Source organism: Trypanosoma conorhini (genome assembly GCF_003719485.1).
Source record: "Trypanosoma conorhini strain 025E chromosome Unknown Tco_14.4_contig_00249, whole genome shotgun sequence".
Taxonomy (NCBI): Eukaryota; Euglenozoa; class Kinetoplastea; order Trypanosomatida; family Trypanosomatidae; genus Trypanosoma; species Trypanosoma conorhini.
Genome location: NW_021704338.1, coordinates 1 through 24,873, shown reverse-complemented (window position 1 = coordinate 24,873; position 24,873 = coordinate 1). Strand labels below are relative to the sequence as shown.

At 57.6% G+C, this 24,873-nt stretch overlaps 9 protein-coding genes across 9 annotated transcripts, besides 18 other annotated features; all 9 read right to left on the bottom strand.

Moving 5' to 3' along the window:
* Nucleotides 1-108: 108 nt before the first annotated feature.
* Tco025E_04710 (uncharacterized protein) lies at nt 109-990 on the bottom strand (the record flags this gene model as incomplete). Its single annotated transcript, XM_029371618.1, has 1 exon — nt 109-990. One exon carries the CDS (start codon nt 988-990, stop codon nt 109-111), a length of 882 nt encoding a protein of 293 aa, XP_029228266.1.
* A 318-nt stretch (nt 991-1,308) lies between these two features.
* Nucleotides 1,309-3,807, bottom strand: Tco025E_04709 (putative ethanolamine phosphotransferase; the record flags this gene model as incomplete). The annotated part of the gene is made up of 1 exon (XM_029371617.1): nt 1,309-3,807. One exon carries the CDS (start codon nt 3,805-3,807, stop codon nt 1,309-1,311), a length of 2,499 nt encoding a protein of 832 aa, XP_029228265.1.
* A 77-nt stretch (nt 3,808-3,884) lies between these two features.
* Nucleotides 3,885-3,925: a microsatellite.
* A 116-nt stretch (nt 3,926-4,041) lies between these two features.
* Nucleotides 4,042-4,058: a microsatellite.
* Nucleotides 4,059-4,226: 168 nt separating this feature from the next.
* Nucleotides 4,227-4,266: a sequence feature (GA-rich).
* Nucleotides 4,267-4,343: 77 nt separating this feature from the next.
* Tco025E_04708 (methyltransferase) lies at nt 4,344-7,460 on the bottom strand (the record flags this gene model as incomplete). Its single annotated transcript, XM_029371616.1, has 1 exon — nt 4,344-7,460. The coding sequence occupies one exon, from the start codon at nt 7,458-7,460 to the stop codon at nt 4,344-4,346; it is 3,117 nt and encodes a 1,038-aa protein (XP_029228264.1).
* Nucleotides 7,461-8,188: 728 nt separating this feature from the next.
* Nucleotides 8,189-8,229: a microsatellite.
* A 160-nt stretch (nt 8,230-8,389) lies between these two features.
* Nucleotides 8,390-8,413: a microsatellite.
* A 152-nt stretch (nt 8,414-8,565) lies between these two features.
* On the bottom strand, nt 8,566-10,233 carry Tco025E_04707 (fumarate hydratase; the record flags this gene model as incomplete). Its single annotated transcript, XM_029371615.1, has 1 exon — nt 8,566-10,233. The coding sequence occupies one exon, from the start codon at nt 10,231-10,233 to the stop codon at nt 8,566-8,568; it is 1,668 nt and encodes a 555-aa protein (XP_029228263.1).
* Nucleotides 10,234-10,633: 400 nt separating this feature from the next.
* Nucleotides 10,634-10,658: a microsatellite.
* Nucleotides 10,659-10,682: 24 nt separating this feature from the next.
* Nucleotides 10,683-10,711: a microsatellite.
* Nucleotides 10,712-10,731: 20 nt separating this feature from the next.
* Nucleotides 10,732-12,027, bottom strand: Tco025E_04706 (putative leucine-rich repeat protein (LRRP); the record flags this gene model as incomplete). The annotated part of the gene is made up of 1 exon (XM_029371614.1): nt 10,732-12,027. One exon carries the CDS (start codon nt 12,025-12,027, stop codon nt 10,732-10,734), a length of 1,296 nt encoding a protein of 431 aa, XP_029228262.1.
* Nucleotides 12,028-12,506: 479 nt separating this feature from the next.
* On the bottom strand, nt 12,507-13,406 carry Tco025E_04705 (uncharacterized protein; the record flags this gene model as incomplete). The annotated part of the gene is made up of 1 exon (XM_029371613.1): nt 12,507-13,406. The coding sequence occupies one exon, from the start codon at nt 13,404-13,406 to the stop codon at nt 12,507-12,509; it is 900 nt and encodes a 299-aa protein (XP_029228261.1).
* A 206-nt stretch (nt 13,407-13,612) lies between these two features.
* Nucleotides 13,613-13,635: a microsatellite.
* A 113-nt stretch (nt 13,636-13,748) lies between these two features.
* Tco025E_04704 (uncharacterized protein) lies at nt 13,749-18,881 on the bottom strand (the record flags this gene model as incomplete). Its single annotated transcript, XM_029371612.1, has 1 exon — nt 13,749-18,881. The coding sequence occupies one exon, from the start codon at nt 18,879-18,881 to the stop codon at nt 13,749-13,751; it is 5,133 nt and encodes a 1,710-aa protein (XP_029228260.1).
* Nucleotides 18,882-18,907: 26 nt separating this feature from the next.
* Nucleotides 18,908-18,933: a microsatellite.
* Nucleotides 18,934-19,264: 331 nt separating this feature from the next.
* Nucleotides 19,265-19,302: a microsatellite.
* A 235-nt stretch (nt 19,303-19,537) lies between these two features.
* Nucleotides 19,538-19,570: a microsatellite.
* Nucleotides 19,571-19,678: 108 nt separating this feature from the next.
* Nucleotides 19,679-19,723: a sequence feature (A-rich).
* A 152-nt stretch (nt 19,724-19,875) lies between these two features.
* Nucleotides 19,876-19,896: a microsatellite.
* A 237-nt stretch (nt 19,897-20,133) lies between these two features.
* Nucleotides 20,134-20,174: a sequence feature (A-rich).
* Nucleotides 20,175-20,419: 245 nt separating this feature from the next.
* Nucleotides 20,420-20,446: a microsatellite.
* A 14-nt stretch (nt 20,447-20,460) lies between these two features.
* On the bottom strand, nt 20,461-21,558 carry Tco025E_04703 (putative TFIIF-stimulated CTD phosphatase; the record flags this gene model as incomplete). The annotated part of the gene is made up of 1 exon (XM_029371611.1): nt 20,461-21,558. One exon carries the CDS (start codon nt 21,556-21,558, stop codon nt 20,461-20,463), a length of 1,098 nt encoding a protein of 365 aa, XP_029228259.1.
* A 262-nt stretch (nt 21,559-21,820) lies between these two features.
* Nucleotides 21,821-21,868: a sequence feature (GA-rich).
* Nucleotides 21,869-21,960: 92 nt separating this feature from the next.
* Nucleotides 21,961-21,999: a microsatellite.
* Nucleotides 22,000-22,184: 185 nt separating this feature from the next.
* Nucleotides 22,185-22,222: a microsatellite.
* Nucleotides 22,223-23,013: 791 nt separating this feature from the next.
* Nucleotides 23,014-24,570, bottom strand: Tco025E_04702 (putative dynein intermediate chain; the record flags this gene model as incomplete). The annotated part of the gene is made up of 1 exon (XM_029371610.1): nt 23,014-24,570. One exon carries the CDS (start codon nt 24,568-24,570, stop codon nt 23,014-23,016), a length of 1,557 nt encoding a protein of 518 aa, XP_029228258.1.
* Nucleotides 24,571-24,873: the final 303 nt, after the last annotated feature.

The window sequence follows — 24,873 nt, the reverse complement described above, 5'->3', positions numbered from 1 at the left end:
ACCCTAGACACGGCAGCGCTAATGGAAGAGCCGGGGAAGCCCCAGTGGCGCCTCCGTGTGGGGCATAAGCTTTTCATTGGCGTCGCAGTCCTCGAGGGACAGTACGTGTTATGCGCCTTGCTCACACGCCCGGGGAGAAAAACAGGAGATGGCCCTGCGTGGGGAACCGCCTTCGTTCTCCGTGGGAAAAAGTGTATTGCCCTGCCTGCGGCTCCCCTCCCCAGAGACACCGGCATCCGTGCTGCCCGCCACCATGCCTCTCAGACGCGACGTTTGCGCCTGCCCCGCAAACACCATCGCCTCCTCCCCCTGCTGTTCCTCCTCATGCGTATGGCACCGCAGACTCTCCGGAATAGTCCCCATGTCAGTGCGGTGATCATCGCGAAGTATGTTTGTGAGGTTTAACGGGGCGGACCCGCGCGTTGAATATCTTCGGCGCCATATCTCATTTGCATGCAGTCGCCACCGCGGTTTCCTTAACAGCTCAGTCATAAAGGTGAACAACAGTAGTGCGGTTCCCAGGATAAGAAGCACGCTGCAGCATCCGAGCTGAACGGAGATATAGGTGCCACAGGCATCGTGCACTAGAGGCGTTGTGGCTATCCACGAGGCACCGAGCATCCAAAAGATCTCCCAAACGACGTACACCAAAAATGCTATGTTGATTGGCTCCATAAAGAAGAGACGGAAAGTACTCAGCTCCAGTGGTATTCCCTGCTCAATGCGGTAGCGCATTCGCCACATGAGCACAATTGCGTATATCATATTCACAATGGTATTTGAGAGTCCCAACGCACACCATGGCGTTGTATGGGCGCTGCATGAAAGCGACAGCAAAATGTCAAAGCCGCGAATAAGCTGGGCGCCGTTTCCAGTGACAGTCAGCAGGGTAAAGAACGGTGTTGGGCGATCGTTGGGCACCAGCGCGCGCCACACCAGTGCACGCGTCTCCTGTAGCCGGTACCGCAACGTCCCCTCTGCTGCCCGCATCACCAACGAGAAAGGAAGTATATTCCTCACTAAAGTAAATACATGAACCTGCCAATGGACAAGCGCAATTTTGCTCCACACTTGTGCGCAAGCGTCGAGACAGTGTTTTTTTTTCTTTTGGACTAGAAAAAAAGGGGGGAAAAGATGGCAGCGGGTGCGATCGCATCAGCGCCAGCTGAGAGAGGGCACGTTGTTGGCTTTGCCCGGCACCGAAACACGCCTGGAGCGATCCAGGGGCGATCGGGAGAAGGTAGTAGTGTTAGGAATTGTATTAGGGAGACGGGGTTAAAAAGACGCTGCGTTATTGCACCACCTACCTCACATTACAAGCGCTGTCACCGCATACCCCACAATGGTTAACGCACATGCCGCAAGGTCAAACATGAGCTTTGGACAGAAAATGGAAAACAGCATGAGGTGGGACTTCTGAACGTGCGCGTTGAAGGTGGAGGCGGCGGTCTGCACCACCGCCAGGTACACCAACAGGTAGCACAAGTTCCACCCATGTGCCCGTTGGGTCTTGTAGACGCTCATAACCGCCATGGGAACCAATAAAAAGGCGTTGAGCGCCCGCATCACGACCAGCAGACTCCCAAAAACGACGTATTCCGAAGAGTTGCCCACAAAATAGGCGTTCAAGTCCACTGTGGTGAGGAGGCATTGATTCCCCTGCGAATAGAAGGCAACCCACGAGAGTAGGTGCAACAACACCGCCTGGGCGATGCCTGGAAGGTGGCTTATTGCGCGTACCACAAAAGGCAAGAGCGCCCCGTAAATGGCAACTGCGGCGCTTACCAAGTACTTCTCATGGCAGAGGGAACTTGCCCACACGACAAACGCCATATACCGCAGGTGTGAGCCATCGTGCACAAATACCGTCAACACGAAAAACACGAGCGGGGCGACGTGGTGAAGGAGGAAGCGGCTGTAGCAAATGGCCATGAGAGAAAACTGTGCCACCACCCAGAGGCGATCGAAGGTGGAGGAGGAGGCGAGGAGGAAAGCGGCGGCACCAATAACAAGGCCCATGTACTCCCACTGCAAACTTGCAGCGTGCGTAGCCATCCACTCTTCCAATGGAGACATCATCCCGGAATGGTGGGTGATGTGCGAGCGACTGCGACCAAGCAAGGGCACCATGACTCGCAACGACACCTGCAGCCCAAAAAGAAGCAGGGCAGCACGCTTCTGAGATGTGGCAAGAAGCGCTGAGAGAAGGAGGAGCTCTAGCAAACAGAGCACCTCCACATCTTCCTTTACGATGAAGCTGTTAGAGAGCAAGGCACAAAGACGGAGTACAAACAACAGCACCGCCCAAGTACCCGTCAGCCTCTCCCGTCGTATGCACTGCAAGAGTTCGGTATTTCGCATCAGTGAGAAGGCGGCTATGAGAATGAGGCACGATCCAAGGAACATACCACCTTGACTCATTTGACTCCGTGTTTTGCGCCCAAAGTGGCTCATCATGGCAAGACGTTCGCGCCAATTTATAGTCTCATTTTCCCACGCAGCATTTTTTGGCAGTCGTGCGTCTCTAAAGTAGTTGCTCATTTGTCTCCAGTTGCACTCCTCAAGCCTGTCCAATTCCGCCTCCGGATCAGCAAGGACGACAAGCTCCGGGATGATGCGGCCAATATTAGCAAACGGAATGGGGACACCCAAAAGCGCACTAATCGTCGGTGCCAGGTCCACTTGATGTGCCGCGCTTAGTTTGTTCAGGTCCACTCCAGCAATCTCACGGCACGGCTTTTGTGGCATCAAATCCTCGTCACGACCCTCAGCCCAGCGCGTCTCTGTCAACTCAGATCTTCGGCGCAAAGATTTGGCGGCATCAGCTGCTGTTGCGGAGGACGACGAGTGCCGGCTGTTCCCGTCAAACAGTTCGGCGTAGAGAAACGAGTCCGTCTCTGGAAACGTGTCGCCGCCGTGGTCGCCGTTGTTTGTCATTCCATGGTCGCCAATGAGAAGCAGCAAGGTTCGCATGCTCGAGTTGCGTTGGCGCAGTACCTGAGACAGATTATACAGCGCATCGTTGGTTCGTCCAAGCACACGACCCATTTCAGGGTGGTGGGCCCTATAGGTGTGGCCGGCGTGATCAACTCCCAATAGGTGAGCAATGACAAGCTTTGCGTAGTTCGTTGGGGCCTTCTCCACCGTTTCCTCCAGGAGCCTTGGCGGGAGCTCTTTCATCACAGCCTCGTCAATCGTATCTAAATCCTTCACGTCAAATGGGGAGTAGGTGACGGTGTCCTTCCACAGCGTCGTATTGTCGCTGTCAGGAAACATGTTCAGCCATGTGTTGTCGCCATAGAGGATCGATCGTTTACGCAGCTGATGCAGAAAACTGTCGAGCTCTATAATGTCGGTGTTGAGGTTTGCCTTGAGCTCGAGGAATGCCGGCACGGTCCCCGTCGTGATCCCCCGCAGTCGCTGGCACGTCACGGTGGGAAAATCCGCGTAGAAGAAAAAGCCGTGCGATGGATTTGCCGCGGACTGCAGGTTTTTTTCAACGTAGGTCAACGTCTTCTCCTGTTTGTAGGCGGGAGACGTATCCTTCAGGTCGGCGGCGCTGCAGTCCTTTCCAGTGGCGTAATGGTGCGAGAGCCGCGGCAACACAAAGTCTGGGCGCAGTGCGTCGACAAGGACAAGCACAATCTGGTCTACCGGGCGCACCCCACGACACACTTCAGTTGATCGTTCGCTGGACAAGGTCGACTTGGAAAACATGGAGTCTACAAAAACGAAGGCCCCGGCCAGAAACAACAGCACCAGCAGCACGACACGGAGGTGATACGCCAAGTTGCGGGAGCGCCCCATGCAGGGAGGGGAATGTTTTTGTGTAACCGCCATCATTGGGGAACGGGGAGTGCAAAATGTGCGCATGTTTGTATACCTGCGTGTGTCTGTGTGCGTCTGTATCTGTGTGTGGGTGGGTAGTTGTATAGCGGAGTGCTGTGGTGGGGGGCGAGTCGCTAGGATTTTCTCAATCGTGCCGTCAGCGGTCATCAACAGAAAAGTGGGGGAGTGGGAAGCATGGCGAGGGAAGTCCGCAGAGAGAGAGAGAGAGAACAAGGCGTGTGGAAGCAAACGGCCACCCAAACTCGATGCGGGGCATCCACAGCAAATACACAAAGCGTTTCTCCTTTATCCGTGCGCTTGGAGAGGGAAAAACAAATAATAATCATAATAGTTAACAACTCTCTCTCCAGATCTCTCTCCAGATCTCTCTCTTTGCTTTCTTTTTTCCCCTCCTCCTTCTTCGTTCTTCTTTTCTTCCACGTCTGTGCCTCTTTTCCCGCCACCAAATGGCGGGCCAAATGTAAATATCTGCGAGGACATTTGTGCGCCGGCCGCTACCGTCGTCTGTTCGACGCCATCTCTCGTTTAATGTTCCGATGCCGCACCTGCATGGAACGCTGCGCAGCGCGTCGCTTCGCCGCAAACGGCACAGCGTTCTTCGTGTGCTGCACCGTGCGTATTTTGGCGCGGCGCACGGCGTCTGCCCACTCCTGCTCGGTGATCGCGCGACGAGAGTCGATGCGGCCGCCACCCAAGTTCATGTCCTGCCTCACCCTCGCCCCAAAGAGTTCTTCCAACTTCCCCTCCACCTTCTGCTGCAACTCGGCGTCTCGCTGCGCCCGCCGCTTCAGACGCAGCTCCTCGCGGCTAAGTTGATCGTCCGGCGTCTCCACCAGCGACAGCGGGTCGTTGTGCTGCATCGCCGTCTGCTCCACCGTGGAGTGGCGCACGTCAAGCAGCGTGTTGGGGAAGTCCACCTGCGGGTGCTTTGTGACGGCGTAGAGAGGCACGTCGTGCGGAAAGAGCGACCCCCGCTTGATCCGCTTTAACAGCTTCCACCCGCCGATGTGTTGCCACCGCATCGTGCTGTGGGCACTCACTCGGTTGCGGTCACCGTAAAAGCGCCGGTAGACGCGACCGCTGACGAGGTCGCCGTCTGGGGTACAGAAGTCCGCCTGTATTTTTCCGCGGCACTGCGGGTCCCGCACCACACGCAGGTACTTTGGTGCCATTCGCATCACGCGCTGGCGCATCTGATCCACCTCTTGACGCACGACGAGCATCTCCGCTGGGGTGATGGCGCGCTGTCGCTGATAGCCGGCGTCCACAAAGGCACGGTTAAACTTGTGGGTCGCGGGCGGCAGTTGCAGCGGAAAAATAAGTTTGTTGTGGCGTGCGTTGCCTGTCCTGACGAGCCGCGGGACGTCGGTCGGCATGTGTCCCACCTCGCCAGTGCTGACTGCGCCCTCCCGCAGCGCTGCCTCCAGCGGCGTTGGCGGTTGCGCCTCCCCCGTGGAGGGGGTGTGCCGCAGAGGGGAGGGCACGCCCGTCTCAGGGCGGTGCAACGCCTCATCACTGAGCCGCTCAAAAACGACATCCTTCACGGTAAGTGCGGCTTCGTACAACTCGCGCTGTTTCGCATCCCGCTCCTCTCGCTTCGCCTCCTCCGACTTCTTCATCTGCTCCTGCCGACGGAGCGCCCGCTCAGGGACGAGTTCATTGCGTGCAAAAATTAAATAGCTGATGGGCTCAACACCAACCTTCAACGGCATATGCCGTGCCCACACCTCAACAAAGGTGGCACGATAGTGCGCCTCCGTGCTGCAGATACGCATACGTTTGCGCTTCACGCCCGCCTTGCAGTGCCGCAACGGGCAACGTTGTTCGTGTGGGCAGGGGCCAACAATGGTGGGCTGCCAGTCCCAGAGGCCGACGTCCTTCTCCTCGAGCAGGCAATCTCGCGCCTCCATGAGAAGGTTGAAGTTATTAAGATTGGCGAACTCCACAAGCACGAGGACGCCCTTTGTCATTTTCCACAGTTGCTGCACCAACTGTCGACGATTCTCCGCCGCCGCAATTTCGCTGAGGGAGTAGGCAGCCACTACGAGGTCGTGCTGAATCACTTCATCTTCCGGCAGCAAGTACCGCTTCCACGTCACGTTTGGCACATCGTCGTGCAGCACCATGGTTCCAATCTCCATCATGCCGGGACTTGGCTCAACCGCAGTGACTTCCTGCAGCGGTCGAAGACGCTTGGCGGCCCGCTGCTGCGCCGTCTCATTTTCAAGGTCAACAAACTGCTCCCACCACGTCTTTTTGGGCGCCGTGCCGCCGTCACGCAACTCGTCGTGCTCCTCGCCGTCCATGAGGTCGTTTGGGTCCTCGCGGGTCACGCAATCCACGTTCAGCGGGTCACCGCTTTCCCACTCTGTGCCGTCCACAACGTCGCGGTGGCGCGCGTGTGCCTCCCGCGTCAGGCGTTCTTTTTTTGCCTCCGCCGCCGCCGCCGCCACCTCACCGATTTCGCGTCGCAGGTCGTCGGGCAGGTCGGCGGGATCAACCTCACCCCTCTCCAGCAGCGCGGCCACAGCCATAAAACGCACCTTCTTTTTCTCCGCATTGTTACGCTGGAGTCGCTGCAAGTCGTAGCGCAGCTCGGCCAGCCGGTGGGTGCGGGAGGAGTCGTTCCCCTGCATCGTCTGCCGCAGCGAGCGGTAGAGCGGGTAGGCGAGTGCGCCGGGGTCGTACACCTCCTTTGCCACCAGCGTGGCAGTGCCGGTGCCGGCGCCGAAGTCCAGCATCGTCTTGGGGACAAAGTGCGGAAGCTGCTTGCTAAGCTCAAAGAACACGCGGTGCATCCCCGCGTACATCGCCGCCCCGCGGAAGAGGAAGTACCCAATGGCGTCATCCGCCGAGTAGAGGACGGAGCGACTCGCCACGGCATTTGCCACCGCCAGCTGCCGTTGGAATTTCAACAGGCGTTGCCGTATCTTAAACCGCAGCTTTGCCTGTGACCGCTTGTCATGCAACCGAAGATCGGCAAAGTTCTCACCCTTTTCGCGGCGCTCAAAGAGTTCCCGCTTTTTCTGATTCAGCGTGTCGGCTTCGCCTTCGGGGATCATTTCTGCTGGATTTACCGGCAGCCGCACCGGCTCCTCGCGATTTCGGTACTCAATGACAGGAATGATGTCGCGCAGGCATTGCCGGATGAGGCCCTTATCCTTCAGCCGAAAGACCTTCATGAAGGCGGCCTGCATCGACGGCGACATCACGACGACACCAGGCTGCATGTCGCAGAAGTCGTCCCGCACGGTCCACTGCCGCATCGCTGGCCGGCGCTTGCACATCTTCCGCAGCATCTGATACTCGTAGGACATTTTGGCCGCAACGTCAATGACGCGGATGCGACGGCGTCCGTAGCGCATCTTCGCGCTGAACTGCGACCATGTCTCCTTCCCGGCAAGCGTGGTGCTGGAGCCCGCCTGCTGCCCGGACTCCCCGGGCTGATGCATCGCCCCCTCGCGCACGTAGCCGCCGCCACCGCCCAAGGAGGACGAGGACGACGACGACGACGCCAGCAACCGCCGTTGGTTGAATTGCGTCGCCGAGATGACGATGGGCGGCCCCCGCAGCCGAAACGTCGGCAAACCACGACAAAAGCGAATCGACATCGTCGCTCTGCCGTTGCCTACCGCGCCCTCTCTTCGCTTGCGTGTGTGCCTTTTGGAAGCCCCCCCCCCTCTCCTCCTTTCGTACGCGGTGTCCCCGTACCCCTGGCGCTGCGTCGCGGGGACGGGCGGGCAAAGCAGCGGTGACCCCACACACGCGCGCACAGGCAGAGCGAGGGAAAACAAGGATCAGAAAAAAGGGCGGGCCGACTTAGAGAGACGGAACCAAGACTGGACGCAGCAAACCAGCAAAGAAGGGCGAGGCAAAAGTCATGGCGCCACCGCGCTCGGGAGCGGCGGTGGAAGAAGAAAAAGGAAGAGGCTTAGTGGAAGAGAAGGCGAGTTCCATGAGCCGCGTCAAAGTCATGAACACAAAAAAAAAAACACATAAGAAATAACTGCTACCCACCTGCGCCGTGTGCTCCCGCCACGTATGGAGCAAGAAGCACACAACAGCCCCTTGCCCGCCAAGTGACGGGTACACGGCGCACACACCCCTGATAAGTTGGTTCATTTTCTTTTCGATTTTCCTCAGAAAAATACGGGCGCCCCTCCCCTCCCCACCACCACCATCCCTCTTGAAACATTTGGTTCTTCTTCACAGCGACAACACCGTCGTGCCTTTGGCATTACCGGGATTCAACGGGTCGCGCGCCGCCAGCAAGATGGATATTTACATGCCTCTGTGCGGCCGGCGCAGAACATTTATGGTCCCTCGTAATTTCCTCTCCATTTTATTTTACTTTTATTTATTATTATTATTATTTTTTTTGCTAAGATAATTTTTCTCCGTTTTTGTTTTGTTTCGTTTCGTTTCTTCGCTCCCTCTTCATACATTTCACCGCGGCCGCACGGCAACGATGCCGATGACAGAATAAAAAAAAACACTGCCCCTCCCTTCGCTCCGCCTTTGCTGCACGCATGCATGAATATATATATATATTATTATTATTATTGTATACTCTTTTTTTTGGGGGGGCGCTTCTTCCACCGTCCGTACTTTCGGTGTCATGTTCGCCCCCGCTTACACCTCAACTTTGTTGCTTTTTGTTGCGCGTTCTCGCGGCCTTCGCGCGTCGAGGCCCGCAAGCGGCTGACTCCGTTGGGGTCACTTGAGCTGCTGGAAGAAGTCGTTGCCCTTGTCGTCCACGACGATGAAGGCAGGGAAGTTCTCCACCTCAATCTTCCACACCGCCTCCATCCCCAACTCCTCCATGTCGAGCACCTCCACCTTGCGAATGGACTCCGTGGCGAGGACCGCGGCGGGGCCGCCGATGCTGCCAAGGTAGAAACCGCCGTGCTTCTTGCACGCCTGTGTGACCTGGCGACTGCGGTTACCCTTCGCAAGCATAACAAACGAGCCGCCGTGCTCCTGGAAGAGGTCCACAAATACGTCCATGCGCCCCGCCGTCGTTGGGCCAAAGGAGCCAGAAGGCAGGCCTTCCGGGCATTTCGCCGGTCCTGCGTAGTACACTGGGTGCTTCTTCATGTACTCGGGCAACGGCTTTCCCTCCGCCAGCATTTCCCGCATTCGTGCATGGGCAATGTCGCGGGCGACGATGATGGTGCCGCTCAAGCTGAGGCGTGTCTTGACGGGGTACTTTGACAACTCGGCGCGAATCTTCTCCATGGGCACGTTTAGGTCAACCTTCACGGGTGGCGTCTTGAGCAGCTGGTCCTCCGTCACTTCGGGCAGGTACTTTGCGGGGTCCGTCTCTAGTTGCTCCAGCCAGATGCCGTCCTTGTTAATCTTTGCGAGTGCCTGGCGATCGGCGCTGCAGCTTACACCGATGCCGATGGGACAACTTGCGCCATGACGAGGCAAACGAATTACACGCGCGTCATGCGCAAAGTACTTTCCCCCAAACTGGGCCCCCATCCCAATGTCGCGGCAGATATCCATGACGACGCTCTCCATCTCAAGGTCGCGGTAGGCGTACCCCTTTGACTCGTCCGGCTTCGTGGGCAAGTTGTCGTAGTACTTGCAAGAAGCGTACTTCACCGTCTTCATGGTCATCTCCGCGCTTGTGCCACCCACGACGACGGCCATGTGGTACGGCGGGCAGGCCGAGGTGCCGATGGTGGAGATTTTCTCCTCCAGGAACTTACGGAAGGACTTGGGGTTAAGCACCGACTTCGTCTCCTGGAACAGGTAGGCCTTGTTTGCCGAGCCCCCGCCCTTGGCCACAAACATGAAGTTGTACTCCTGCCCCTTTGTCGCGTACAGGTCGATCTGGGCTGGCAGGTTGCTCCCAGTGTTCTTCTCATCAAACATGGTGAGCGGGACGTTTTGGCTGTAGCGCAGGTTGGTGGTGGTGAAAACCTTGTGCACCCCACGGCTCAGCGCCTCGCTGTCATCCCCGGTTGTGAACACCTGCTCGCCCTTGTAGCCGGCAACAATCGCCGTGCCCGTGTCTTGGCACCCGGGAAGGATGCGACCCGCCGCGATGTTGGCGTTCTTCAGAAGCTGCAGCGCCACAAAACGGTCATTGTCGCTCGCCTCAGGGTCATCGAAGATCTTCCGCAGGCAGGCGAGGTGGGAGGGGCGAAGGAGGTGCTGCACGTCGCCAATGGCCTCCGCGGCGAGTTGCGTCAACCCCTCCACGTCCACCCGCAGGATCTCCGGCAAGCCAGAGCCCGGCTGCACCAGAGACACGTAGTCCTTCGTCAATAGGCGGAACTTTGTCTCGTCGTGCGAGACGTGCGGGACGAGCGGGACGTACTTGAATGGGGGGGCGGCCTTTTTGCCGAGGACTGCCAGGGAACGGCGCAGCATGAGGGAGCTGGGTGAGTGTACGAGTGAAAGCTATGCAGGCAACGTGCCCTTGTGAGCGCCTGCGCTACGGCCTTTTTCCGCGAGACTGCGCAATGAGAAGGCGAGAAAGCAAGCGAAGAATAAATAAATAAGACGAAAAGAAAAGAACAAGAAAAAAAATATAGAGGTGAAAAAAGAGCGGCGCGGCGCACACGCAAGCCCGCGCAGGGGCAACTCTCGCCTCCCCACCAGCGCCGGTACTCGCGCGCGGCGTCAAGGCCGAATTGACGGCCGAATGGGAGCCGCAGTCTCCCACCGGCCTCGGTGGCACCTGCGCACCGCCTCCTTTCCCTGCAGAACGCAATAAGTGTACATCCCCCGCACCACCCGCGGGACAAACAGCGACGCTTCTCTACCCGAGTAAAAAATAAATAAAAAATAAATAACACAGCGCACCGCAGGCGTGCAGCCACCCACACACACACACACACACACCACAATAGTCCATACATTGCAACATCAAAGCCTGTCCTGTGAACCGCCGCATTGCAGATAAGAGAATTCAGAGCCAAGAGTCGTACCGCGAACCAGCACGGTGCAAGTACCAACGTTATTCCTTCCCATCATGGCTTCAAGGGCTGGCCTGCACCGCTCCGACAGGGGATTATCCGACAAGTCGAGGAAGCTCAACTGCAGACTACCGTCACCCCCATGCGCACAGATATCAACTACGTCCGCATCTGTCACTGAGTTATTGGATAAATCCAGCTCACGCAGAGATGGACTGTGGTTTACCGCCTCTGCAATAACTCGCGCGCCCACGCCAGATAGATGGCAGCTCCCCAACCCCAACACCGTCAGGCGCTTGGCACACGGGATGCCTAGGGCCATGTGTGCGGCGCCATCCGCCTCAATGAGGTTGTCTCGTGCGTACAACCTCTCCAGGTTTGAGCACTCGGTGAGAAAGCTACACAAAACTTTACCGGCCGTGTGTAACAGGCGACCAGAGGAGACGTTCAAAACACGAAGAGAATGTGAGGAGTGGATTCCCACGCGCAGAATCCCGGTTAGCGCCGACTCCGTCACGCAACATCGCGACAGGTAAAGCTCCTCCAGTGAGGCGGCGCAGCGACTCAGGCTAACGTAGAGGCCGCGTTGATGCACGGTCTGGATGCGGTTGCCGCTGAGGTCAAGCAACTTGAGTGAGGGGGGAAAGAAGAGCCAGCGAGGCTCCTCGAGCGGAATCGCAAAGGCGGGAATGAAGTCGTTGCCCGCGAGTCTCGCCTCGACCAAAGCGCCTGCCTTAGCGATGCCTTCCGCCACCGCCTGTGCCGCGGTCTCGTCCACGTGGCAGCGCTCCAGCTCCAACCGCCTCAGCCGTGCGGTGTGCTTCAACATCACCCTGCAAACGAGGTCGCACGCCTCGGCGTGAAGGTGCATGTCACGGAAGGACAGCTGCTCCAGGACCTCGGTGGGGCTTTGCTCCAGGGCGCGTAGAAGCGTGCGAAGACCGACGGGGGTAATTCGGGTGTCGGCAAGATCCACCACACGCAGCATGCGAGTCTTTGGGAGCACCGTGGAGGCAACGTACTCCGCCGCATAATCGTCGAACTCGCCGCCCATCATGCGGAGAGTTTCCGCCCGCAGAATATTCTCCTCCGCGAGGCCGCCGCGTAGTAGCCCCGTGCCAGTCAAAACTTTGTCCTCCTCTCGCGGGTTCTCGGGCGGAGCAGCAGCCGGGGCATCGTCCCCGCAGGGTCCCTCCTCGAGGAGAATCTCCCTGCAGCGCCGCAGCGCCACATCGTTCACGTCCATCCTTCGTGAGCGGCACCGGCAGGCCAACTTCTGTTCCGCGCTGTCAGTGAACGGCTTTCAAGAAAAACCAATAAATTCGATGCATAAAAAATGAGAAACAAAAAAAAAGGGAGGAACAATCATCCACCAATGGCATGCAGCATCGAACACGCTGAAACCCACCGACACAGCGAAGAAACTAAATATGAATATGCCTCTCTCTTTAGCATATTTCTTGTGCGCAGACACATGAGCACACGCGAACTCTTTCTTTCTATGTGTATACTGCTGTGTCTACATACCATCTATGGAATGAATCTTAAACTAAAACAAAACCAGTAATAGGCATAGAGTTAAACAAGGGCAAGTCAAGGAACTATTGTGCTTTTCCGCCCTCACTGCTATCAGCAGCATCGTAATGATAACCCCCTCCAGACCGTCAGTACTTCATCTGTGTACTCGTTCCTCTCTTTTTTTGTTTATTTCTGCTTTCAGCCCTTTTAAACCTTGAGGGTGAGAAGTTTGTTGTCTCTGGAGTTGTCGCCAAAGGCCTCGGAGAAGTCGCGGTATGTGACTGTCATGTGACGGAGCTCCTTCTCGCTGGGCTCGGCGCCGTCGCCGTGGGGAGTGGTGTCTTCTATCGGACCCCACAACATCACCGCCAGCTCCCCCAGAGAGACGGCGATGCCGGTCAGCGACTGCAGCTGCGCCCTGCAACGCTCCAGCGTCAAGGTGTGGGTCGGGGGGGCGTCCTCCAAGTGCCACTCCCGCGGCGTCGCTATCGGCGTCTCCGCCGCAACGCGACCCACCAGACCGCGCGCAAGATTGACGTAGAAGACTGTGGCGCCGCCCCGTCGGTGCTGCACGTGGTCCCGCACCGCCTGCGAGAAGCGCTCCTGTCGACTGTACTCGACAACGCGTGACTGGGGGCGGCTGCCGACGCCGCGCGCACCTCCGCCAGCACCGGCGTACGACATGACATCCCGCATCGAGGATGAGTTGCTTCGCGCCCCGCAGCGTACGCCACTGCGTGACGGCGGAAAGTTTTTCGGGTCCTTGTACGCGTCCGTAATGCCAACCACCTGGATGTTCTGCTGCTTCCCCGCGGCCCGCTCCACGTGGTGAATGCCCTGCGGGGCCTCAGTGTGCCTCGGCGGCTCGACGCGCCGCAAGCGCCCCCACATGAACTCCCGCGTCTCGTGCGACTCGTCGTTGTGGTGCGAGCGACGGGCTGCGTGCGGGGTGGCGGCGGTGGCGGTGGCGGCGGCGGGTGTGGCGGGCTCCTCCGCGGCAAATATGTTGAGCGTGCCGGCATGCAACCGGCGCGTGCGGTCAAAGGCAGCCCGCCTCGAGGCGTACGCCGACTCGTCGCGCGGCAGTGGGCGAAGCACGGGCTCCATTCACGCAAGACAGGCTTCACACGCTCCCACGCACTTCTCCCTCCTGTCCCACAAGCAGGCGGCACGAGAGAAGGAACTCCCCGCCCCCAAAAGGAAAAAAAAAAGAAAAAAAAGAGGAAAAGGAAAATAACTGCAGGACACATCGTAGACGAGCATCATAAAGTCTTCGCCTCGTTTCAATACGCCTCCGTGAGAGCGACCCCCCCCACACACACACAGACACACAGACCCGGAGCGAGCAAGGGGCAAGATAGCACGGGCATATTAAATAGCGCATACATAAGTACTAATGTAGCTTTAACACGGAGCAGGCGAGAAACAAAAATTCCCCAGTAGACGCTCTTAGCTTGAGACCCACGGAGAGCGACAGAGCGGGCATACCGTCTGGCCGCCGTTTGCCCACCACGCATATAGGCAGTAGGAGTGAAGGGCGGCGTTGCGGCACACGGCGCACTGCATGTCGGGCAGACGATGATCCACCGCCGACACCACGGCAAAACAGATGGGGCACGGCTCCTGACCAGAGAAGTGAGCGTCCATGTTCCTTCCAAAGAGCGTCACACACTCCCACACGTTGGCAGAGCCTCCAAAGAGAAGTACGGTCATTTTTAGCATCCAGGCACGCCACTTCTCGGTTGAGACGCCGCAGCCTTTGCCGCTTTCAAAAGTAACCACAGGAGGCTTCAATGGAAAGGCGGCGGGAATTTCAATCTGCACCATAACACTTGCATCCTCCATGGTGTAGCGCAGCGTAATGAGATTCTTTGGCATACTAACCGCGACGCTGTAGTTTTCATTCACGTCAAAGGTCGGCTCCCCGGTAGGGCTCCTGCCAAGCACGGTGAGTAGGCTCTCCTGTACGAGCAGAGGTGAGACATGCTCCTCCACAAAAACGTAGAAGAGGTCCTGCAGCTTCCGCTCAATCGTCTCCAACCAGCTCTTCACTACAGGCAATGTGTTGCTCTGCAGCAGCAAGGCAAAAACGGCGGCGGCCCCCTTCGCCAATTCCTTCATCGGCTCCGCGGCGTTTGTTCGCGTTAGGGCGACGGTTTCAAACCCAAGGTGTTCCCCACTCGACTTCGTCGTGCTGCAAAGATACGTCCCGTCGAGGCGCTTGTTGCCAGGCACCACTGGCGTGAGCAGCAGCGAGCAGAGGAGGTCGAGCAGGTGCAACACCTCCTCACGTCGCTCCTTCGTGAGCTCCTGCTGCACGGTCCCACTCAGCGTGACGCACCACGCGAGCAGAAGCGGGAAGAGCGCCAGCTTTTGTTTGTTTGTCTTCATAATGATTGCTGTGTATCGCGTGAACAACTTTACTTTTGCCGGAGACCGCGTGCTGAACTCATGACGGAGGTTCCGCAGCGATCGTTTGGCGGTGATCTGACGCATGATGGGCAGCAGGACAACGCCCGAGCGCATAAGCGTCAAGATAGACAACAACGCCACCGCACGGATGGCGCTTGCGACGGCGTCGATTCCGATGGACTCCAACCTCGCGATGGGGGTGGCGCAGAGCCACTGGTAGGCGAAGTTCATCACACCCGCCACCTTCGTCACGGTGGCCTCTGAGGCCCGCAGCACGGCAACGTCGGAGGTCACTAAGTCACCGAGGCAACTTGACGTGAACGCGATCAGCTTCGTGACGAGGGGCACGTCCTCCTCCTTCGTTTGACGCAGCGACACGACGGACTCCGTCACGGCGTCGAAGAGGATGAGATTGACGGAGCTTCGCAGAACATCGTCCAGGCGCCCGTGCAGAATCCCACCGCGGCGAGCCGACACGGCGGACACAACGACACGCCGGAGATCCCTCAAACTCATGGGAGGCTCATTTGGCGCCTGCGACAACAATCGCCCGTTTGGTGGCATGTGGCGCAGCCTGCAGCAGCGGGCCAGCAGATGCGTCATGGTGTGCACAAGTTCATTGTAGGCCGCCGTATCAAGGATGCGGCTGGATGAGAGCTCTGCGAGGAACTCAAACCCGTCAAGCGGGCGCAGGCGCTGGGCGTAGCTGATCACTTGCTGCACCGTGCTGGCGACGACGACAGGGGCGATGCTGAGGTGGCGGTGCATCGTCATCGTCAAGAGTGCGGTGGGCGGAGGCAGCGTGGGCAGCATACACATCGCCTCCTGCACAACAGACGCCTGTCGTGCGGCGACGGAGGAGAGAATCGAGTCACCAACCACATCTGCAGCTTCATCCAGCGAGGCAAAGAAGGCGCGGTAGGCCGCGATGGCCTTCTCATGCACAGGTGCTGCCCCCTCCTTCAAGAGCAGGGAATCGATCATCCACTCCGTCACCACACTCGCGATGCGGCGGGCACTCTCCAGGACTGCGTCGCCAACACACACCGCCGCGTCGCGAATGACGGCCGCAAGCGTGCAGAGCAGAAGGTGCGGCTCCGCGTCGGTGCGCAAGAGTGCAGCGACGTCCTCCCGCGAGTTAACGCGCACAAGCGCGCGTGGGAGCAACTTCGTCATGAGCAATTTGCGTATGGGTTCAGACAACGCCTCCTGCACACGCGCGGCGCGGAGCAGCGGCAGCAGCACGGCCACGGTGTCACAGGTTTCAAGGGGCACAGAACGCGCGAGCAGGTGCACAAGCTGCCCCGTTCTTACACAGCGCAGCAGCGAGAGTTCCATCACGTCAAGTGAACAGTAGCGATCCAGCATGGCGAAGGGGACCTCCGTGGCAGGGGCGCCGGCGCCCCGCAAATGCACCTCGTTCTCCTCCCACAACTCCGTGCTGCAGGCGATTCCCTGCAAAAGACTACCTGACGCAAACGGCACCAGGCGGGAAAGTTGACCACACGCGGCAAGGCCACACGAGGGATCCCGCATGACGTCATCAAACAACCCCAGGGAGGCCGTGTCCAACTGCTCCACGCCCACCTTGTAGGAGTCCAGTAGCCCCTCGATCTTCTCCACCAGCGTGTTGAACGGGCCAACGCCGAGGGAGTGCTTCTTCCTTGCCATCGCCCGCAACAGGGGATCCTTGTCGTTGTGCAGAGCCACACGAATTGCCTTGATAGACATGTACTGCTCCGCATGCAGCCTCGGCGAAACGGTGGCCACGATGCGGAACAACGTCGGCAAAGGCAGGTCGTCGCCACTGAACTCCAACAGCGTGGGCAACCGGTTCCCTCTCTGAAGCAGATCACACCACAGCAAAAGTTGTTGCAGGACTTCTCCGGCCCTGTTGACCTCGTCTTCTTCCGCCTCTTCTTCTTCCTCCTCCTCCTCGTCGATGGCGTCGCCATCGTCGTCGTCGTCGTCGTCGTCGTCGTCAGCACCGCTTGAGGCAGCGTCCTCACTGTTGCCGCTCTTGCTGCCGCGTGGGGCGTCCGGGTCGGCCTTCGAGTCGGTCTCCGTCTCTCCTATCGCCGCCCCTTCCTCTTCCGAGACAAGGCGCAGGACGGCATCCAGTGAATGCTGCAATGCGCGACGCAGCTGCTCCTTCGCCGGCTCCGACAGCGTCGCCTGCGCCTCCCCAAGCGCCGCAATGCATCGCTCCAGCGTGCGAAAGTCTGCGTCCCCGCACGCCCGCAAGACGAGACCCAAAAGTCGCTCAGAGTCCCGCATGTCATCGAGGAGGAGGGCCTCCTCGACCCACCGCAGCTCATCGGAGGCGCCGACGACAAGCGCCTGCAGCTGCGTCCGGATCTCAGTGTCACTCCAGCCCAACACAAGTGCGAGAAGTTTCTTGAAGAGGCGCAGGGGCGTTTCTCCCCCTTCTTCCTCCTGCTCCTCGACCCGTTTTTCTCTCCGGGCGGTGGCGTCCCTCCGGGCGGCATCCACCAGGGCCGTCGCAACCTGCAACCGCACCTCCCGTGTTGGGGTAAACGGCGGTGCCTGCCCGTCACCGCCGGTTGGGGGTGCACGCGCCTGCAGCAAAACCAGCAAGGGCTCCCAGAGTTTATGGCGCAGGTACTTCATGATCAGCTGCTCCGCCTCCTGCGAGACGCCAGGGAGGGTCACAATGGCGCCCATGATCCCCGCCTGGAGCAGGTCAAAGCCCTGCTGGAGCGCGTCGCTCGCTTCGCTGGAAAGCACGGGACCAGAGGAGGTAGGGTGGCCGCACAAGACATCGAGACACCGGCGAAAGCATCCTTCGTGGCGAGCGGCCCGTCTCATGCTTAACGCAACAATCGACACGGTGGCATCCAGGTAGCGTGCCCTCGCGCCGGCGGTTTCCATCGCGGCGGCCAGGGTGGAGAGAATGTGGTGAAACAGGTTGGCACCATCCTGCTCGTGCCCGCCGCCTCGCTTTGCGGCGCGAACGCAGAGAAGCTCCCAGAGCTGCAAGAGGGCGGATAGCACCAACCGCCACTCCTGCAGACCCGCGTCGCGAAGACGATCCAATTTCTGCACGAGCGCCTCCCCAAACTCAGCAGCCGTGTCCGCACAGCGCGGGTCACGCGTGAGGGGCACCAGCAAGGGAACGAGGGAAGGGCAAATAACTTCCGTCGCCTCAAGGTCGCGACGTCGTGTGAAACTACAAATAACATCCTGCAAAAAATCATCCTCAAAGTACTCAATGACAGTCCCAGCACCGTCGCCGCACCACACAAGCAAGAGCTCCCAGGCGCGCCGCGTTACCACAACTTCATCGTTAAATATGGCGTTATGGAGGGCACCGGAGACGCAGCGGTGAAGCTTCGGTGTCATGAGCCTTGCCTCCACTATGTCCCGCAATAGGGAGAGTGACGCAGAACTCACAACGGGTGTCTTCGCCACAAGGCTGGTTTTCGCGTTGCCGTCACGTGTGGGTAACACGGGCTGGAGGGACTGTGATTCCACAAATTCAATGATTTTCGCCCGCGCCGCCACAGGCTGCCGCATCATGTACCCCATCGCACACACCGAGGAATACAACGTGTTGGAGCGTCGGTCCAAATTGTCGTCTTGCAGCGGTTTCCCACGACTTTGTTCAATCACCGCCTGAAACGCCTCAATGAGGCCCTCCACAATGTTATCCGCAAGCTTGTGCAGCATCGCAGGCGTGATGGCGGCATTGAAGGCTGCGCGGGCCTCCTTCCGCACCGAGTTCTCCATGTCATTCATGCGCAATACCCAGACGACGGCAAGCGACGGTAGCCCACGAACCAGCTCCCGCTGCGGCGCCTTCCCCCGCTGCGCTATGTTAAGCAAAAGGCCAAAAACGCCGGCACGAACAGACGCATTCTGGTGCTCAGCGTGGCGTAGCACAGATTCAATGATGCTTGGCATGTACGAAATAAGCTCCTCCTCCGGCGCAACAGCCACTAAACGATTCAATTCTGAGAGGGCCTTGAGCAAGGTTACCTCGCTGGTTTTCTGCAGGAGCTTCAGATTCACCTCTATCATAGCCGCGTCCTCGGCGGCACCCTGCGCAGGTATGGAGAGACCACCTAAAAAACTCTGTAGACTGTCTGGTGCGCCACGAGCCGCCACAAACGACTGCGCCACACGTCCCTTGGCTGGTCGTGGGGGCATGTCTGCCAACCAGTTGTTAGTGTGTGTATATATATATATATATATATGTATACCTTGCCTCTATCTTTCGTTTTTTTTTCTTCAAATAGCCTTATTTCCCCTCTTTCTCTCACAACGTCTCCCTGCTCCTATACCGAACGCAGAGGGGGCAGGATAATATACGCGTATTCTTCACACAGTAATAACACAACAAGCGAGAGAGAGAGAGACGCATGCATGACAACTGCGTTGTGCGGAGGCGGTGCGTCTCTCCCACTTCCGCGCTGGCGGCGTGCAACGCAGGGCACCAACCACGCCGTTTCTCAACGTGTAACCGGCAAGAAAAAAAGAAAAAGTTACAAGGGCAACCGGCACGTACGAGTAGTCAACCAGCACACACACACAACAAAAAAAAATAATAATAATAAGAAAAAAATCAATATGCAATTGGATCAACAAGTGTCGCATCACTACAAAAAAGAAGGAAAAAAGAAAAAAAACGGAAACAATGCATCGTTTTCGCTCGTCAATAAAAGACAAAAAGCAGAGGACGCAACGAAGCAATGTCCTTCTCGTAAGCGCTTTCGCCAAGTTATTACATCGCTGTGTGAGCGCCCAACTGTGAAACGACCAATGCGACACACATCAAGGTAAAAATGTGGTGTCAACGCTGACGTTATATATGTATTTATATATGTACATATAAATATGCGTGCCTGTGGAGGAGGCAAGTGAACCGCCGCTCCCTTGGCACCAGAAACGTTTGAATCTATTGTCTATGAGTCCACACCAATGCAGCAAATGATGTGGACTGCGCGTTTTTTTATATCGTTTTATTTGTTTTTGTTTTTTTTGCTTTTTTTGCTGTACTGTGCGGAGTGGAAGGGGCGGCGCTGGGCGGAATCGGCCCCCCAACAGCGGGGCAGGGCGTCCCCACACTCACGCCCACATCACGGTGCTGCCCTGTGGCAAGGGCCAACGCACGCAATGCCACGGCACCCACGTCCCTTTGCAACCCCCCCTCCCTCCCTCCCTCTATCGCCTTTGCTCTCTCAGCGGGCACATACACATATGTTAACCTCAGCTCACAATTCCTTGCGCAGGCTTCAGTTTCTACAAATCAACAAATAGCACTCTTGCCTCTTTTCATCGCCGCTGCAGGTAATAGCATCCACAGCGAGACAAAAAAAAAAAGCCTGCGTGTGTCTGAGAGAGGGAAAGAGATGTGGAAGGGGTAGTAAAGTGAATAAAACCCACTCACGTGGGCATCCTCGTTTTTGTTTTCTTGTTCTTTATTTTTCTGTTCTTCGTTTTAAGATTTTATGGCCTCTGAGCCACGTTCTATCAATCTATGCTTCCTCCACTCGCTCACATACACGCAGAAGAAACCTCTTCGCCCTTTTCTCCGCAGTGACGCAAGGAAATAGACATGCATACACGCACAAATATAATTGCATACGTATACGCCCGTGTCCATCCTTGTGCGTGAGAGCACCTCATTCCACTGGTCATCTTTCCTTTTATTTTCTATACAGGAAGCATCTGCTGCCGAGATGCACAGACACAGAGAGAGAGAGAGAGAGAGAAACGCACTCACGTGCTACATCGTCCAATGGCGCATAACTGCTTCGCCTAACGGTTGACGGTGTGAACGCGTAAAGCGACCGTGCGGAGGGATCTTGAGCGGTGCAATTTCGCGCAACGGCAGGCTCTTCCATGCATCCGGCAGGGTCAGCACGTAGGGGCTGCACAACTGTCCATCCGTCGCAAGGCCCAGCAAGGTGTCCCTCACCGGCACGTCGTCGTGGCACCCTCTAAGAACACGATCAATGATGTAGTAGACGTTAACTAGCGTCGCATCCTCCTCAGTGCGACATCCATAAAAGTCATCCGCGAGAACGCTGTTTCTGGGGTTCAGCTTGCAGCAATTCGCCGCATTGTCAATGATGAGTAGCCGGTCCATGTCTCGTCCCAAGAGACGTAGATCCTTGGTGTGGAGCGGCTCCGTGAACCACATATCATTGCGGTAGATCACCTCATCAAAGACGGGTCCACTTTGGTTCAGCTGCTCCACCACCGGCAGCGCCGTCTCTTTCGTTGACGCCGTCCACAAGACAACCTCCAATCCTCTCATGTGCCGAAGGGCATTAAGGACGTGCAGGCAGTACGGGCGCAGAATGGCGGACACGAAGGCCCCATTACGGTTGCTAACCAGGGTCTCGTCAAGGTCCAGGACAACCGTCAGCGCCGGACGCGTCTCATGAGCCTCCACCTGCGGCAGCAAAAAGTTTTGAAACAACGGCTTGGCCAAGGCGCCAAAACGTTCACGGATGTCACTTGCACCATGCCTTTCTGCGGAGCGGGCTGCAGCACGCAAACGTCGACGGCATGAGCTGAATGAAGACGGACTACGAAATGAGGCTGAACGAGGCGAAGTCGCCGCGCTGAGGCCAAGCGTACAAGACTCCGTCAAACCACTACTGCTTCCCGACGCCGGTGTATACAGATCGGAGGCACTAGTCGCTCGATCCTTGGACGGCGAGGCCGCCTTTGCCTCGAAGAGTGTCCCCGAGGCGCGGAGTTGGTTGTGCCAGTAGGACTTTATCATGCTGCCGCCGCCGCCGCCGCCGCTGATGCAGGTGTGGCTTGGGTGGAGGGTGTTCAGGAACTGTCGCCCCATTGGAATTTGGTCGGACATGCCTCTAAACCTGCGGGCCTCCACTAGTGCCCCAATGCAGCTGACACGCTATCACCGCACCCCACCCCACCACGCGTGTGTGTATGTGCGTGTGTGGTATTTCTGGAAATGTGGCACGCGGTTTATGTGTTGAGTCCAGCCGGGAAACTCAGACTTTTTTCTGTTGTTGTTGTTTTTTTTTTGCCCTCACAGCCAAAGTGGTGTTTGTGAAGTCGGACACGTGAAACTGCGTGTACTGGGATGTACTCCCGCCCTCGTGATCTCTTCCTTCTTTTTTCTTCTTCTTCCTTCAACTTCGCCCTTGTTCCTTGAGCCGCGCTGCGCCCCTCGCCTCGATCCCGCTGCCGCCAACCTCGCCCCCTTTTTTTTGCGTGCGACCGGAGGGCGAGAAGGCACGAAACGAAGAAAAAGAAAAAAAATATATAAAAGAAAAAAAAAAAAGACGGCGCAGATTCGACACATTCAGCACGACGTAGGCGACGAACAAACAGCAAACGCTGCGTGGGTGGAAGCGGCCCACCGTCGCCGCTCACGCGCGACGACGAAGGCGGGGAGGCACGAACCTCAACGCAGAATCAGACAGTCAAACCAATGATACGCTGCAGACGCGCATCAACAAGCGGCTGATAGACATATATATATATATATCCGTGTTTATACATATGTTGGCTGCGACGACACCGGGCGGTAACCTTGGTGGCGGCTCTGGACTCTTGCCGAGTTCATATCTGTCAATTCCTTGGACTTTCTTCCTGGCTGCCGCCGCGCTTCGTCTTGGGGCGACCCCCACGCATCAGCGCAGCACACTGCAAGTAACAAAAAATCATAACTGGAAACGGAACAAGTGATATTCATTCATGGAAATTCATTACTCCCTTTACTTTGTCACCCTATTCGCGTGTCCCTTGTGTGTTTTTTGTCTTGTTTTCTTCGCTGCTCCCCGCTGGTTCTGTTGCCCTCCCACCCCACACAGCAGCGCCCGCCGTCGCTCCTCCGGGACGCACTCACGACTGCCCCAAGAGCACTCTATCCTTGAGGGTAATATCTATCAGCCGGTTGAGTTTGTCCACCTCGAGCTTGCGGAGACTCGCCGGATCGTCGGGCTCGCCCTTTTTCGGCTTGCAGAGGGTGCGCAGGTTCGGCGAGAGCTTCAGGATGAGCACGGAGCCGCGTGAGTCGCCCACCATGACGACTGGCTCGTCCCTGTGGAAGGCAACGTGGGTGAGTTTGGCATTCTTCACCACCGTCTGTGAGCAGAGGGGCTCACGCTTGTTTTTGTTCAGGTCAAACACGAGCACCTTGCCGTTTGAGGTGACCGCCGCAAAGACGGTGGAGCTGTACGGGGCCCACGCGATGTCGCCCACAGAGTCACCCGCGTCGAAGATCAAGAGTGGCTTCGTGGAGCTCTTAAGCCACAGCTTCACTGTCCAGTCGGCGGAACAGGTGAGGAAGATGTCAGAATGAAACGGATTCCAGCGGCACGTGTACACGGGCATGCTGTGCCCCTCGTAGCGCATCCAAGCACTGTCCATGGTAACCTTTGCTACACAGCATCACAGAACCCTCCTGGGTACCCACGATAAAGAGGCCGTCATACACCGCAGAGAAGTCAAAGCATGTACCACTTAGGCGACTAAGCAACATCGCTTCCGGGTCTGAGGCGCATGCACCTGTTGTCACGGTCATAATATCTTTGAACACCAAATCTTTTTTGCGTAGTGACCAGCTGGTAATACGGCCATCGGTGCTGATCGAGTAGAACTGGAGCTCCAGGGAACCACGGCACCAATGAATCTCCCACACAGGGTCCATGTGTTTGCCGGAGCGTACGTCAGACTGACAGATAGGTTTCACACCCTCCTTGCCGTCCTTGCCCATGATGCGGAGGTCAAATACACAGACCGATCCATCATGTAAGCCGCAGGCCAATAACGCCGTTTCCACAGGGTGAAACTCAAGACACATGACACCGCTTTCCAAATTAAATGAGAACTCTGGGTGGGCGGGAATTTGAACCCCCGAGAGTGTCGGTACCGTGTTTTTCAGAGTAAAGCAGTGAATGGCACCTTTGCCCTGTCGCTGAAAGTCGTAGCTACCAAAGCCTACCGCAAACAGATCCTTGTAACGATTGTTTAACGAGATGCTAGTTACCGCACGATGTCGCACCTTTGTTGTAAAGAACTGCCACAGTGGCAGTAGATTGCCATCCTCCTTGAACAGGTCACTCTCATCTTCCCAGTACTTGAAGTCTTCAATGATGTCGTGGCAGTCGTTTTGGTTGACCATTCGCTCAATGATTTTAAGTGCCTGCCCATACGTGGAGGAGCTTAAGACCTCTTCCGTGGTTTTGCTGCCGCCGGTGTCCTCCACCGTCAGGGTCAGTTTATCCTCTTCCTTTCCAGTGCGGTGCCCCGCGGCCTTCTTGTGCGCCGCCGCGGCCTTTTCGGTCTGAATGCGATCTTCCTCGTAGGCGTCGTAAATCTCCCACGCGGTGGCCACCGCACTGAAGTTCGTGGACGGCGGCGGGTCCGTCATGACACATTGCTCCTTCATTGGGTTGTTCATCGTCTGGCTGCCGCGGTCACTGTAGTTGAACTGGTTCTTGAGGATGCTCGTGGAGACCCCCTCGTCGACCAAGTCCGGGTTCAGCTCCGCGCGGGCGGCGAGTTCCGTGTCGCGCTCGCGGCGCTGGCGGTCCTCCGCCTGCTGCACCGCCTCCGGGTCGTCCTTGCGCACCGTGCTGCCGTCGTCCCGGAAGTGCCGGGCCGTCTGCCCCACGCTGGGGAAGAAGCGGTAGACGCGTGCGTCCTTCTTGTAGTCGAAGTACACCGGAGTGGACATGACGCTGGGGTCCGTGCCCTTCAGGATGCGTTCCACCAACGCATCGCGGTCCGCGTCCGGCTGCTGCACCCCGGAGGCGTCAAGCGACCCAGTGGGCGTCTGGCCCTGCGTGTGGTTCGCCGCGCCGGAGGGGTGGCTGTAGCGCCGCTGCGAGACGCTGGCGCCGTCCATGCTGCTGTCGGGTCGGCGTCAGGCCCACGCACACGCAGTTGCCGGGCAGCGCGGTATATTATATATGTGTGTTTGATTTGCTGTTTCCTGCTTTTGCGTTTTCTTCGCCGGCGAGAGCCCTGCGCAAAGTCCCTTTTGGCGTTGTATGTTTGTGTGTGCTGTGTTTTGCCTCTCCTCTCCCAGCCTGCGTTTGCTGCTTCGCCCGCTTCTTCCGCGCGGACGCGGCGGCCCAGCAACAGGGGGAAGCAACGGAAGGAAGAAAATGGAGGAAGTACAGCGGCACCGCCGCCCGCTCGCGGAAGC